The sequence below is a fragment of the Propithecus coquereli genome, unplaced genomic scaffold (genome assembly GCF_000956105.1).
Source record: "Propithecus coquereli isolate 6110/MARCELLA unplaced genomic scaffold, Pcoq_1.0 Scaffold353, whole genome shotgun sequence".
Taxonomy (NCBI): domain Eukaryota; kingdom Metazoa; phylum Chordata; class Mammalia; order Primates; family Indriidae; genus Propithecus; species Propithecus coquereli.
In genome coordinates this window covers 2443729-2458583 of record NW_012149208.1, presented here as the reverse complement: position 1 = coordinate 2458583, position 14855 = coordinate 2443729, and the positions used below count along the sequence as shown (strand labels likewise).

The 14855-nt window shown below is 39.2% G+C and overlaps 1 protein-coding gene across 3 annotated transcripts in view; it reads right to left on the bottom strand.

Annotated features, from left to right (window-relative positions):
* AFF4 (AF4/FMR2 family, member 4) overlaps positions 1-14855 on the bottom strand; it is a 61712-nt gene that overhangs the window by 33173 nt on the left and 13684 nt on the right. For 2 of the 3 annotated variants that reach the window (XM_012651346.1, XM_012651348.1), the window contains exons 2-4: positions 10111-10237; positions 8152-8946; positions 4990-5034 (exon numbers count right to left, since the gene is read on the bottom strand). In XM_012651346.1, coding sequence (XP_012506800.1) covers positions 4990-5034; positions 8152-8946; positions 10111-10233 — 963 coding nt within the window. In that variant the 5' untranslated portion in view covers positions 10234-10237. Of the gene's footprint in view, positions 1-4989; positions 5035-8151; positions 8947-10110; positions 10238-10681; positions 10774-14855 lie in introns of all 3 variants that reach the window. The other variant, XM_012651347.1, reaches the window with a different exon arrangement.

Sequence of the window (14855 nt, the reverse complement as noted above, 5' to 3'; positions counted from 1 at the left end):
ATGAAACAAAGTTTTGACTGCAACCTATTACGTGAGGGGTCAGGAATTTTCCATTTGTGGCATCATGTCAGCATTTCAAATTTTAGAGTAGTTCAGGTTTCAGACTTTTGGATTAGGGATGCTCAACCTATACCTCTACATATCCAGTAAAATGGAAAAACTAAACGGACTGACAACACCAAATGTAGGCAAGGATGCAGAACAACCGGAACTACTACGTGTTGCTGGGGGAATGAGGTTGAGGGGAGGCAGGAGTGTGGTACAACCACTTTGGAAAATAGTTTTCAGTTTATTACAAATTTAACATGCACTTATCATATGACTCAGCAATTCTACTTTTTACCATATGACCCAGTATTTACCCAAGATAAAAGAAAACCTAAGTCCATACAAAGACATAAATGAATGTTTATAGATGCTTGTTAATAGCCAAATCTAGAAACAACCCAAATGTTCACCTGTAAGTGAATGGATAAACAAATTTTGGCATTTCCATATGATAGAATACTAACTGGGAATAAAAAAGAAAAACTATTGATACATTGAAGAATACGGAAGAATTCCAAAAGCATATGCTGAGCAAAAGAAGGCAAACATACAAAAGAAGTACACGACGAATGGAGTCCATTTACATGAAATTCCAGTAAAAGTAAAACTTATTTATAGCAGCATAAAACAGGTCAGTAACTGCAGGGGGACAGTAGTGGAAGTGAAGTGGACTAAAAAAAAAAAAAAGAAAGAAGGAATTTGAGGGTGATGGAAGTGTTCTAATTCTTGATTAGAGTGGTGGTTACACAGGTACGTAAATCTATCAAAACTCTGTACATTAAATACAGGTGTATTTGTATACGTAAATAAAGTTGATTTAAACAGTAACAGTGATATGGCACACATATAGACAAAAGTTAAATCTCTACCTCATATCATTCACAAAAATAAACTGAAGATAAACAATAAAACAACAAAACTAAAACCACATTAAAAGAAAAACAAGGATGGGTGTGGTGGCTCATGCCTATAATCCCAGCACTCTGGGAGGCCGAGGCAGGAGGATGACTTGAGGCCAAGAGTTCGCCTCAGCAAGAGCAAGACCCCATCTCTACAAAAAAATAGAAAAATTAGCCAGGCCTGATAGTGTACACCTGTCATCACAGCTACTCAGGAGGCTGAGGCAGGAGGATCGCTTGAGCCCAGGAGTCTGAGGTTGTAGTGAGCTAAGATGATAACACTGCACTCTAACCAGGGTGACAGAGCAGGACTTTGTCTCAAAAATAAGAAAAAGAAAAATAAGAGGATATGTCTACGATCCTGGAGAAAGAAAAGTCTTCTTTAACAAGACATTAAAAAGCAAAAGATACAAAGGAAGAGAAGGACAAAATTAAAATTTTCTAGACCGAGGCCGGGCATGGTGGCTCACGCCTGTAATCCTAGCACTTTGGGAGGCCGAGGCGGGAGGATTGTTTGAGCTCAGGAGTTCGAGACCAGCCTGAGCAAGAGCGAGACCCTGTCTCTACTAAAAATAGAAAGAAACTAATTGGACAACTAAAAACATATAGAAAAAATTAGCCGGGCATGGTGGCGCATGCCTGTAGTCCCAGCTACTCAGGAGGCTGAGGCAAGAGGATCGCTTGAGCCCACGAGTCTGAGGTTGCTGTGAGCTAGGCTGACGCCACGGCACTCTAGCCTGGGCAACGGAGCAAGACACTGTCTCAAAAAAAAAAAAAAAAAAAAGCTTTCTCTTCTTTTACCTCCTGAATATGCACATAGTTTACTATGACAGGGATATTCCCATTGCAGTGCTCTATTCCCAAATAAATTTCTTTTTTTGATTCGTAAGTATAGGTAAGTTCCTCAAGCTATGTATAGCTTAAGTTCAGTTCCCATACATAGCTTGAAGAACTTAACTACACTTAAGAGATAAGAGAAGACACAAAGGTTCCAAAGGGGCAGAGAAAGAGAAGCAAGAAAGGTAGATGGGAAATAAAAACAATGAAGCATAACAGTCAAGGGAAGAACAATGCTTCTAGAAGGAATGGTAGAAGTTACTTAGGTTGGCACCAACAACACAGTACTGACTAAATAAATTATCAGACATCTATATAATAGAACAACAAGCAGACATTAAAATGAGAAATTTAACTACTGATATGAAATGATGTCTGCAGTATTTTGTTAAGTGAGAAACACAAATCATAGTCTATGTCCTAGTAAATGTTTACGACTACCTCTGGGCAACAGACAAAAGGGGAAAGAGACAAGGGCATTTGATACAGTCTCTACTAGGTGAACCTCTTAAAACAGCCATCTGCACAAAATTGCTCTATATCCTCTCGCAATGCTTTAATTTTAACAGCATTTAGCCTCCTGTATAATTTCATATAGTTGACTGTTTCCTACATCCTGCTCTAGAATGTCAGCTCATTATCATCACTGTATCCCCAGTGCTTCGCACACAGTAGGTGCTCACTTTGCATGCCCTGAACTAATACATGATTTTTTTCAATAAATGTACTTTTAGGTTAAAAATTTAAGTTCATGACAGGGTTCCTAGAAACAGTATGACTGACAAACATGAAGAAGACATGAGGGAGTGCAGACCGCAAGTTCCCTGTGTGCTGCGGAAAGGGAAGGGAAAGGGAAACAAACTCGTCCACCTCAGGTTTCAGCACTGGCATTTATGTCTCGAATGTCAAAATACTATCAACTGACAATCTATTTACTTCTCCAACTCCCATTAAATGACTAAGCGCCTATTAACTCAAGGCCATGTGCCAAGCCCCTGTATATACAGAATGTAAATGTCAGTAACATCAAAGAGATAATTAAATGTAAGAAAATCTTCTAGGTACTAAAATTTCATATACTGTTTAAGATTCAGGGGAAAAGACATATGCTCCCTTAAACTTTTTATATACATGGCAACTAAATAAATAAATGCTATGTGAGATTCAAAGGAACTAGTTATCACTGTGACCTGATACTCTGATACAGGGGAAAGAAGGATTTTATCAGGATTCTAAGCAAAAACAGAGGCAGGGTGCTGTGGCTCACTCCTGTAATACCAACGCTTTGGGAGGCAAGGCAAGAGGATTTGAGGCCAGGAGTTGGAGACCAACCTGGGCAAAATAGCGAGACCCCCATCTCCACAAAAAAATCAAAAAATTTAGCCACACACGGTAGCATGCACCCGCACTCCCAGCTACTCCAGAGGCCGAGGCACTATAGGAATTTGAGGCCGCCGTGAGCTATGATTGCACCACTGCACTGCAGCCTGGGCAACAGAGTGAGGCCCTGTCATTCATAAATAAACAAATAAGAAAAAATAGAATGTATACATAACTGAAAGAGAAGGAGAAACCTATTCCCAGAAAGTTTACTTTAAGGAGGTAAAAGAGCCAGAAAGTATATGGCGTAGGCGAATTAATTTGGCAAAAACAGTCAATCAGTAATGGAAAATGTTAGGGCTGGTCTGTGGAAGGTCAGGAATGTTAAATTTGGACACTATTCTTTCTGTGAGTCTTAGTGAGCCACTGAAAATATCCAAGAAAAAACTTAATTTATGAAGACCAAGGACTGAAGTAAAGAATCTGGCAGCAATGCAGAAGACAAACAAGCAGGGAGATTCTGGAGGCAGAGTGAGGACACAGTGTTCCAATGATTCAAGCTCAAGGTGGCAGAAATGAAAAGAATGAAATGGATATTTTCCAAAAAAAAATTTCAAAGTCTACATCCAGTTTTGTGATTAAATGGAATATGGGAGGAAGAAGTTAATTAGGATTCTACACTTACAAGCATGGGAGAACGGTGGTATTACTAATGGAAGGAAGTCTGGTAAGTGTGGCTTTAGACATACCGAGCTTGAAGCAAAGAGAAATCTAAATAGAAACTCAGCTAAAAAAACAATTAAGAGACTGAAAGCAAAACACGAAGGAAGCCAAGGCAGCAGAGAAGACTGAACAGGTGTCTAATTAAAAAAAGAAGGGTGGAAAGGCAAGTCCGAGCAGAAAGAAAAGAGGAGGCTAGAAGAATGTGCCCATACTTAAGAGAGAAGAGAAGACACCAAGCTTCCAAAAAGGCAGAGAAAGAAGGCAAGAAAGGTGGATGGGAAATAAAAACAATGAAGCGTAACAGCCAAGGAAACAAGAATGTTCTAGAAGGAAAAAATACAAAACTAAACAGCAGAGTCAAGAAAATAAGAAGCCAAATGAAGCCCCTGAGTGAGGGGGAAGACAATGACCTTAGAGAAGCAGGTTCAGCAAAATGGTAGAGGCGGAAGGGAATTGCAGGGGCTAAAGGAGGGAAGGGGAGAGAACACAGTTGGAGCAGCCAATGCAGGCAGTCTTTCAAAGAACACACAGTGAAATCCGAGTGTAGACCAAACTCAGGGGCTCACAAAAAATTCACAGTAGTACAAGGAATATGGGACTAACAGTTTTCTCTACTAAGCAAAGAGCAGTCATCGGTACTTCACTGGACTTTTCCCAACAGAGGAATGTACTTTTTGGTCATGTGTTAATTTTAAACATATTCCATTACACATCCAAAATGTGTAGTACTCCACAGGTCTATTACTGCAGTGTTTGAGTAGTATGTACACATGAATTACAAAGCAAGGTATTTTCATTCTAAATACTGAGGTTTTTTGGTTTTTTTTTTAGCACTTCTAATTATTAACTGATAAGCCTGAGAAAGTGCAGCTATATTTGGTTTCTACCTCTTTTCAAGGCAAACTCTTAAGACTGGGATTTGTTTCACTTAAAAACAAAAACCCCCCAGCTCTTTGAAGGCAAACAGTAAAGTAAACAAACCACGTGATTCAGGGCCAAGTATAAGCAGGACAGAGTCAACTGTTTATAACGGACACCTTCAAGTTACACATATGAGCAACATGTTCCTTCAGCTCCTTTGTGAAATACAGATGAAGGAGGGCATGAGAATGGCAGACCATCATAATTTTTAAAAAACTGAAATGATTTAAAAAAACCTTACTTTTAGAATTTCATCCACACAGCTCACGTCACCAGAAGCTGATGCCTTAAGAAAGACAAAAAGAAGCACACGTTAGATTTGGAGTAATTTATTACTCGATTTTTAGTATTTGCTTCACAGATTTAAAAATATCATAAGTATTTATGATCCCAGTACTCTAAAATCTGAATAGTAGTTAGAATCTTTGGACTAATTTCCTTAAATACAAATATTTCAAGCACCAGAAAATTTTATTTACCAAACTATACATAGCTTGAGGAACTTTATATTTTTCAACGGTTTTAAAATTTTTACCTTTCTTAGAGATTGGGAATAATTTTTAAAATGTAATTTTTCAGGTGAGCAGCTACCCCAAAATCTCAAAGTTTATTTTATATACAAATCATTCCCTAATACTGAGATATATCATTTCACATAAACTAACAGTAAAACAAGTATTACTGAAAGATTACTGGTCTGGAACATGGCCATTTTACATAGTCTTTCTTAAATCACTGAAGGTTAAGTTGCTTGTTCTAAGGCGGTGGTCCCCAACCTTTTTGGCAACAGGGACAGGTTGTTTCATTAAAGACAATTTTTCCACAGATTGGGGGTGCGGGTGGAGGATGGTTTCAGGATGAGTCAAGGGCATTACATTTATCGTGCAGTCAAACCTCTCTGCTAATGATAATCTGCATTTGCAGCCGCTCCCCAGCACTAGCATCACCGCCTCAGGTCTTCAGGCATTGGATTCTCATTGGGAGCCACAACCTGGATCCCGCGCACGCGCAGTATGCAGCAGGGCTCGGCTCCTATGAGAATCTAACGCTGCCGCTGATCTGACAGGAGGCGGAGCTGATGCGGCCATGCGAGTGATGCGGAGCGGCTGTAAACACAGATGGAGCTCATTTACCACTGCTCACCTCCTCTTGCTGTGTGGCTTTGTTCCTAACAGGCCATGGACCGGCACTGGTCCTCAGCCCAGGGCTCTAGGGAGACTGATCAAGAACAACTGACAGGAGATTTAAAAAAAAAAAAAAAGGGACTACAGAAAAAGGAGGAAATGACAAAAACAACAGACATTTAAAAACTTACAGAGTAATAATATAAATAACGATATAATGCGTTTGAAAAATATAGATGAAATAAATACATTTCTAGAAAATAAAAATTGCCAAAATTGGCACAAAAATGACTGAAATGTGAATATCCAGTTAAGAAATTGAAATGATTTTAGAACCTCTTCCCATAAAGTCTCAGACCCAGATTTTACAAGTGTATTCTACTAACTTCCAAGGAGCAATCTCTATCTTAAAATGAGCTGCTTCAGAAAATAGAAAAAAGAGAAAACGCTGCCCGACTTAAGGTTACTTAATTTTGAAATGTGGAATATGCACTGTATGTACAAATAAAGAAAAAATAGGCCAGTTTCACTTATAAACATGGATGCTAAACTCCTAAATAAAATGCTATCTAACCAAATCCAAAAGTGATTTGAAACTATCTCATGATAAAGTAATTAATTCACCACATTAATGGGCTGTGGAAGAGGTTGCCAGTGCTCAGCCATCTCTGTCCTCCTCCTCCTGCGAACACATCCGGGCTACATTTCCCAAACACCTGACAACCAGGTGAGACCCATGAGACTGGTCCTTGCCAGCGGAATGTGAGAAGTGAATCTCATTCTCTGGCTCACGAAAACAGCAGGATTTTCTGAACGCAATGAATACTCAACGTCACCCTCCGGTGGGACAGAGGGGGACCCCAGGTTCTGAAAATTAGGACCTTGGATCACCTTTTGTCAAATTCAGATGGCGTTTTCAAAGTTAAAATCATTCAAGTTTTGTTTCAGTAACGGGCCTTACGGTCAGACCCCTGTGATCGATCAGGCTGAAGTCATGACATCAATTCATTAAAGTTCAGTGAAAGGATGTTCTTGGTCCCGGCAACAAAACTGTCACTACTTGAATGTAAGGCAAGAGCCTGCAGATTCAGTCACGTCCTTCTCAGCATGTGGCACCCTCGCCCGTCTGTCCTCGTCCTCACGACCTGCCTTGTGGGGAACCTGCCCGCGTATTTTCTCTTCCAGGGGATGAGGAACACCCTAAGGGCAGGGGCTGTGTCCACAGCTGTGGGGTGGAGCCCCACGTTCTCACACCGCAAATGAACTGGGTACGCACGACCCAGGCCGAAGGCCAGGCAGCACTCGGCTTTCAGGCTTCTGCGGGTGAAAGCCGTGGACAGGATGTTTCCTGGTCAGGGAAGGGCCCAATCTCTGAGTGCACCTGCCCCTGCCCATCTACACCGCCGCGGAGTGGGGCCCCTGCAGAGTGAGCCCCGACTTCACACACGCAGGGCCATGGGGAGGAGGCCATCCTGACCTGGCTCCTCTCCATGCCTGTGATCAGGAGAGGTGAGCTGCCACCTTGTTAGGTCAGGGACACTTGGAAGAAAGGGGTTGGGGACCGCAGTTCTAAGGCACAAACAGGAATTAGAGAACTGAACTTAAGTCTAACTTTAAAGATCATGTTGTTTAAAGAATGAACGAATTACCAATTTACTGTTCCCTTGAGAGGAGTAATTAGATGACAAATGCCAGTAACACTGAGTTTCCCAAGGCCACAGGAAAAATTTTTTATGTTGTCAAAATAGCATCATAAACACTGTAAATTTTTAACCACCAGTATGAATCTGGAGCAGCTGTTTCAATCCTTTAAATATGACCAGAGGAAAGGACTATAGCATCCAACTCTACAACATCACTACCTCCATGACCCCCAAAGTCCTGACACTGACCACCACAAACCATGGCCCACATCTCACTCATGAGAATCTCTATGAGAATAGGGGAGTTAATTTTCTTTTTAAACGAAAGAAAATAAGATATGTTATTCCGCAAAATCAATAGGAGGAAATGTAAGGTACTGCTGGATCATGCTTTTATTCCATAACTGACTTGTCATTTCAGTATTTAAAATCATGAATGCCGTTTTCTCTGTTTCCCATGAAGGGAAGCTGACAGCTCAATGGATCCACTTGAGAGTCACTCACAAGTCTTTAAACTTTTTTTTTTATCTTTAAACCTTTACACTCTTTACTAGTCAGGCAAAGGGCCGTTCGAGTTCAATCATGATTTCACGGTCAACTGCATCACGCAATCACAACGCTAACAGTGCGACTTACGTCCAGTGGCTGGGAAGGTATCTTCAGCTTGGTGAGATGTGCCTTGCTGCTGGGCTTCAGCTCGGTCATGCTGTTGCCATGGGACTGGCTGCTGTAGTGCTCAGAGGACAGCTTCGGTTCCATGGACTCCTGTCCGTCCATGGGCCGCACGTAGGCCGTGGGCTTCTGTAACATCGAACTGGACTTTGACATCAACGAAGGTGGAAAAGACTGATTTGAGTGCTGCCCACTGGAAAAAGGTACACGGGAAGGAGAATCCCAGTTTGCGTCAGGGTCCCGCGGGGATTTGGAACGCTGATGTTCCTTGCTATGGTGATCACTCCCATGAGACCTGGAATGACTGGAGCTTAATGAAGAAACAGCCTGGGGTTTTCCAGGGCTGGAAGAGCGTGCTTTGGAGTATTCTGACCCATGCTGGCCTTTTTTCCGGCTACCACTCCCACTACCGCTATATGAGTCACGGTCATGCCTCTGGCTACTACTGTTAGTGCCACTGCTGCCACCTGCACTGGTCCGCTGGCTACTATGTCCACTCTGTAGGCCTGAGGACCGTTTCTGAGACTGAGAAGTGCTGGGTGCGGGTCCTACTGGAGTCCACTTGCTACTCTGATGAGAGCCTCCATGTCTCTGCTCAAAGAAATTTGGGTTAGGTTTTTCATCTGCCGTCGGTGGTACTGTAGGCTTGGGAATTGCAACAAGCTTTGGTATAGCTCTGTCTCCTATGAAATCCTTCATTTCATCGTAGTTTCCAAGCATACTCTGAATACGACTTGATAACTTATCTTCTTTGCTAGTCTACAAAAAAAAGTGAAATAAAATTATACAATTAGTATAATCAGAAACAAAATATGCTTCTACATAAATTTTCCAAATTTCAAATGGAAAGGGACTTTTCAAAGGGAGAACATCATCTCATATTTTAAAGTTAACACCTAGAAGCAAACTCCAAATATATAATTTCTAGAGTGAAAAAATTCACTTAAAAGTGTCTAAAAATAGCCATGCTAAAATACAAACATTCACTAGGACACATATACAATAGCTTCCAGGAGGGGGAAAAATCCAAATTTCACCAACAAACATACTAGAACAGCAGTAAAAATCTTTTAAAGAACAAAAAAGTAATCTGCCTTTATGTAATTAAGTTCACGGCCAGTAGGACAGCCAGCCAAGTATTTTGCCATTCTATGAAAACATTATATTCCTTATAATTCAATGTTATAGTTAGAAGCAACAACAAAAATTTAGTGAAATAAGTTATAACCGTTAGTATAGCAGTATAATAAAAATACTAAGTTATAACCAGCTGTTAGTGTAGCAGTATTCCAGTATAACAGAAAAAGAATCTGATACTGAAGACACATTTATTCGAACACATTAATAGTCTCAATAGTCTCTGAAACTAAGTAAACTAAGTAAGCACATAGCAAGAAACAAGGAGAAACGAAAGTATCAATGAAATATTCATCTTTTATTGACATTATACTCAAAGAACACCTGAATAACAACAGACAATACAAACTGAGTCACAAAATTTTAATTTAATTCAAGGCTCAGAAAGATGAAATGCCTGCCCGTGGTCAGCAGTACAGCTAGGAGTATAGAGATGAATGTTTGGGCCAATTCAGACCACAGTTCAGAGTACAGGACAGCCATGGGAGGGGGGCTGGAAGAGGACCTCTAGGGTGCTGGTCATGCTCTATTTATTGATCTGAGTACTAATTACATGAAGTTGCTCACATTGTGAAAATTATTCAAACACTTATTTTGTGTATTTTTCCGTGTACACATACTCCATGGAAAGTTTACCCCAAAAGAGTATGTTCTACTTAGGGGACAGGAAAAAAATGTTAAGTGGTATTCGTAATAATTCTTTTCTAATATAAAAGTTCAAGTTAAAACATTTTAAAAGCAAAAACGTCGTGCTAATGGGAAAAAAAAGTTCAAAGGACAACTTACGACTTTGTACGGCTCGGCAAAGAGAGGAGAGCTAGGTGGGAAGGCTTCTTCGCCCTGCTGAACTTCCTGATTCCGCCTTTCCCGTTCTTTCATGCGCAGCACATTCCGGTCTTCACGGTTCATGTTGCTATGGAAAGAAACAAAAATTCTCACATCACAAAAATAAAAGGAAAAATTAAATTTTCTGTACTGATTTTGTCAGTTTAACACCTCAATCGGAGATTCCCTTTTGATTATCAAGTAATAACAGGCATTAGTGCTGAAGGTGGGTTTTGGCAACGGTTTTTCCACAACTATCCAGAGAGAAGATTCTAGCCCAGATTATAAGAACCCACCCCATCAAAACACTTAACGTTACCAATTTTTAAAATACTCTGATAGCTAAAAGCTAAAACTTATACATTCAGAGGGAAGGCAGTATTTAAACTCAAATCCTCAGTATTTCCTATAAGCCTTTCATGGCTTACTCTTCAGAAATCTAACTATTCTTGGCCTTCACAAGCATATAACCCACTCCCACCTACCACCCCTTCCCCCCAGGGTCCAGTTCTTTTCTCTACTTTGCATCTACCTTATCTTGATTTCTTTTTGTCCCAAACACAGCTTCCTTGGTGTCCATCCTTATGGCAGTTTGACCTCAGCTTTGCTGTTGCTCTAGATTCCCTAAAAAACGACATTTCTGCTCTAAATATATTAATATTTCAATTAACACCTCAATAAATGGCAAAACTGAGGCTTTCAGTAATAGAATCTAAAATTAACTTGGATTAGTAATAGTAATTAAAATTATATTGAAAAAGAAAAAGCCTTTGAGGGGAAAATGGGAGTGCATCTCTATAATCACGATGATATGTCGTATTTTCACTGGAATAAACCAAGAGAAATAGCTTATTTTTAGCAGAATGGATTTTGGTTAAATAGATAGTGATGATAAAGGTTGTGAAACCCTGGGACAAGGGACTGATTACCAGGGACTCTGCAACAATCTTCACTGACTTTGTTTAAAGAAACAAAAACAAAAAAAGTCCTACTGGAGCCCAAAGGGAAAAATTAGGTTATACGTGTGGAACATTTCTATAACTCATAAATCAAGGCAGAAAATTAAAGTTAATCAGGATTGGGGGAAACCGTAATTATAAAATTAGAATGAGCAGCAAAACCAATACTATATATTCTTGAGGATCTTTTATCAGTTATCAGAACAGTGAAAGCAAACATCCAAAAATAAAACTTCCTGATTCGCACAATTAAGTATTACACAAATAAAGCAATTTAATGTTAGGAAAAAAAGAATGTTGTGTTTAAATGTGTATTCAAGTTGTTTTTTACTTGTACAATATTCTCATAAGCTGAAACGATGTAAGCTATTGCAAGGTATAGAAACAGAGTGACTTCTTTAGTTTCCCTAGCACTTAGCATCTTGTACCACACAAAGGATTTTAATCTTTCTTTAATGTACACCACAAAACATCTATACTTAAGAATTCAGAGAATAAAACCAAAGAACATATTATCCTCCAGGATATTTGAACCAACTAATAATTTTACATCACTAACAAGTTTCAAATAGGCCTCCTGAGCTATGATGCTGCCAACATACATTATTTATATCTGAGTCTAAATTTCCTAAATGCAAGTCCTGAAAGATCAGAAAACCACCGAAAACTTCTTGGAAACATGATTTAATTTTATATATTCAATAGCACTAAAAGTCAAGAAACAATTGTTGTAAAAACAGATATGATTCCTACAATAAATTTTTTCTATAGTTCAATGCCAAAGAAACTTTTTCTTAAGCGATGAAAGTGATCCAACTATTTCCTTTTAAAAGGGCTGCCAGGAAGCTCATTACCAAATTAACTCACTGCTTATAAGAATTAATATCCCAGTTACAGCTCTTATTCTCTTTTTCCTGACCTATTTTTTTTTCTTATCTAATTTATGGGTTCCATTTCTTTCCTCCTGTGTTTCTTAACATCAATACCTCTGCCTAAAATAAAATAAAGTTTGCCCCAAAAGTAGTAATTCCAGTAATCTGAGCTCCACTAAAATTAACATGAAATTTAAATGAGTCAATTTGAAGTGTACCTTTGCCATACAGGCAAAAAACTATTTCACGGCTCTGAGAATACAGGAATAAACAAACTCAGTTTCTCACACTACACTCTGACACAACAGCCTTCTAACACCAGATGTGTGGGGTTCTAGTAATTCTTCAGTCAATACCAGCTGGGTGTCCTCTAATTCAATCCAATTCAATTCCAACTCTACCTGGAGACAGAGTCAGATTCCCCCCCGACTTCCGATGCCAATCGCAAGCCCCAGGTTGTTTTACCTGTGCTTCTGACTGATGGCTAAAAATTGGGGTTCCCATGACCCCTTCCTTCGGTTTGATCAGTTTGCCAGAGCAGCTTACAGGACTCAGGGAAACACATTTACCTGGTTATTATAAAGGATATTTTAAAGGATACGAACAAACAGACAGTGAGAGTTACAGAGGACGAGGTGCAGAAGGATCCTGAGTGCAGGAGCTTCATTTTGTAAGGAGTTAGGGTGTGCCACCTCCCAGAAGCCCCCTGAACACAGTCCTTCAGGGTTTTTAAGGAGGCTTCACTACATAGGAATGACGGATCAAATCACTGGCCATTGGTGGCCGGCTCAACCTTCAGCCCATCCCCCCCAGAGGTGGGGGGTGGGGCAATGAGTTCCAATCCTCTGAGCACTAGGCTGGTTTCCCTGGCAACCATTCCCCCCCACTACGTGGTTATCTAGGGAATTTCCAAAAACCACCTCATTAACATAAGCTCAGGTGTGGTTGAGAGGAGTTTGTTACAAATAACACAAGACTGTCTTTCACCTTTATTGCTCCGGAGCTGTTCCAGAGCTGTTTCAGAAAACAAGACTAAAAAGGCCAAATATGTTAACAAAAGATATTCTTACTGCTCTAGTCACTTAGGAAATTACAAAGCTTACAGGAGCTGTGAGCCAGGAACCATGGACAAAAACCAAAAAAATACATACACACACACACACACACACACACACACACATATATATCATAATATCACAAAAGCATAGCCCCCTGAACACTTGCAACTATTGTACTGAAACAGGATTCAGTTAAAATTAGCAAATTGTTACATCACAACAGAATCTGTGGACTACTAGACTCAATAATTTCTGAAAGAAAATTAGCAAGGAGAAAGGAGGACTCTCTACCTAAAAATTTTAATTAAGGTAAATTGTATTGATTAATTAATTATATTTCAAAAAATTTTTATTTTATTTTAGTCTTACTTGTTGTTTTTTTAATTGATTTTCAATGGCTATGTATTCCTAGGTACATTAATTATAAATAACATTCTATGGACAAAAAGAAATGCAAAGAAATCTTCAACTTGGTAGGTTTGGTGCTAGTAGTGATAATGGTGCAGCAATTTCATTGCTATGGATTGAACAAGTTGAGCAAATCTATTGAGATTTTTGGGCAATCAGTCATCTTACTATGGGAGAAGACAGACACAAATATATTAATGGAATGGAATAAAGAGAAAAAGAACATAGGAGGTTGGAAATTAAAAGTAATACTATGAACTCATGTTTAAAAAATATATATGTGTGTTACATATATGGTGTGCATACATGGTGTGTGTATGTATACACTGTGTATATATAAGGTCCCTAGCTTTGTCTACTGAGAGAATCTAGGAGCAGTGGTACCCCAACAGAAAGGAGCACGCCTGGCACCCAGATTTTGATTTCTAATGTTATTCTTCACTAAAAGGGAAAAGGACTTCTTGGAGAAATACCTGATTCCAGGACTGTAGCAGGGAAGGTATTATGTGAGCAATAAAAAAATCTTATCGTAACAGTAAGAAAATGCTCAGAAATAGATGAAGACTGACTGAGAAAAGAAAAACAGCTCAAAGCAGTCTGAGCTACGTAAGTTATACAAAGTTTATCAGACTCAGACAGACGAGTATGGGACTGCAATCACGGCCCCCTTACCTTGCACCCTTGTCCCATAGCAACCATTTAAAACACTTTTTTTCTAGACTAGCTGCCTTACCCATTATCTTCAAGCTCCTGGAATTTGTCATACAAAAAACAACGTACAGCAAATCAACAGCTTATATTATTTTAATGTAAATTATTGGTAAACAACTTAGAAACTTGTTCTCTTCCTTTAAAAACCCATTTGTAACCGCTGTTAATTGGAGCATATATTCAGGGCAACTTCAATTTATGCTCCCAGGTTGCAGTCCTCAAACTTGGCCCAAATAAACTCTACCTTTATTAATTTACTGTTTTTTCTCTTCAGATCAACAAGATGTATCAAAAGGGCACCGGAACCAGCCTTAAGGGGCTTTCACCGGTCAGATTTAAAAACATTTGAGCATTAAAATGAACAATGACAACAATGGGATATAACCCATTAAATAAAAAAAGAATCTAAGTCCCCAGCATAAGAAACATGAAAAAAACTACACCAATATATGTCAAAGTCCAATTGCTAAAACCCATGATAAAGAGAGAATCTTAAAAGCAGTCAAAGGAAAAAAGATACAGAGGTACAAAAATAAAGATAACAGAAGATTTATTGTCAGAAGCAATGTAAGGCAGAAGTGGAGCAACACCTTTAAAAAGTAATGAAAGAAAAAAAACTATCAATCTATAATTCTTTACTTTGCAAAAAATACCTTTCGAAAATTAAAGTGAAATATATTTTCAGACTAAAAAAACAG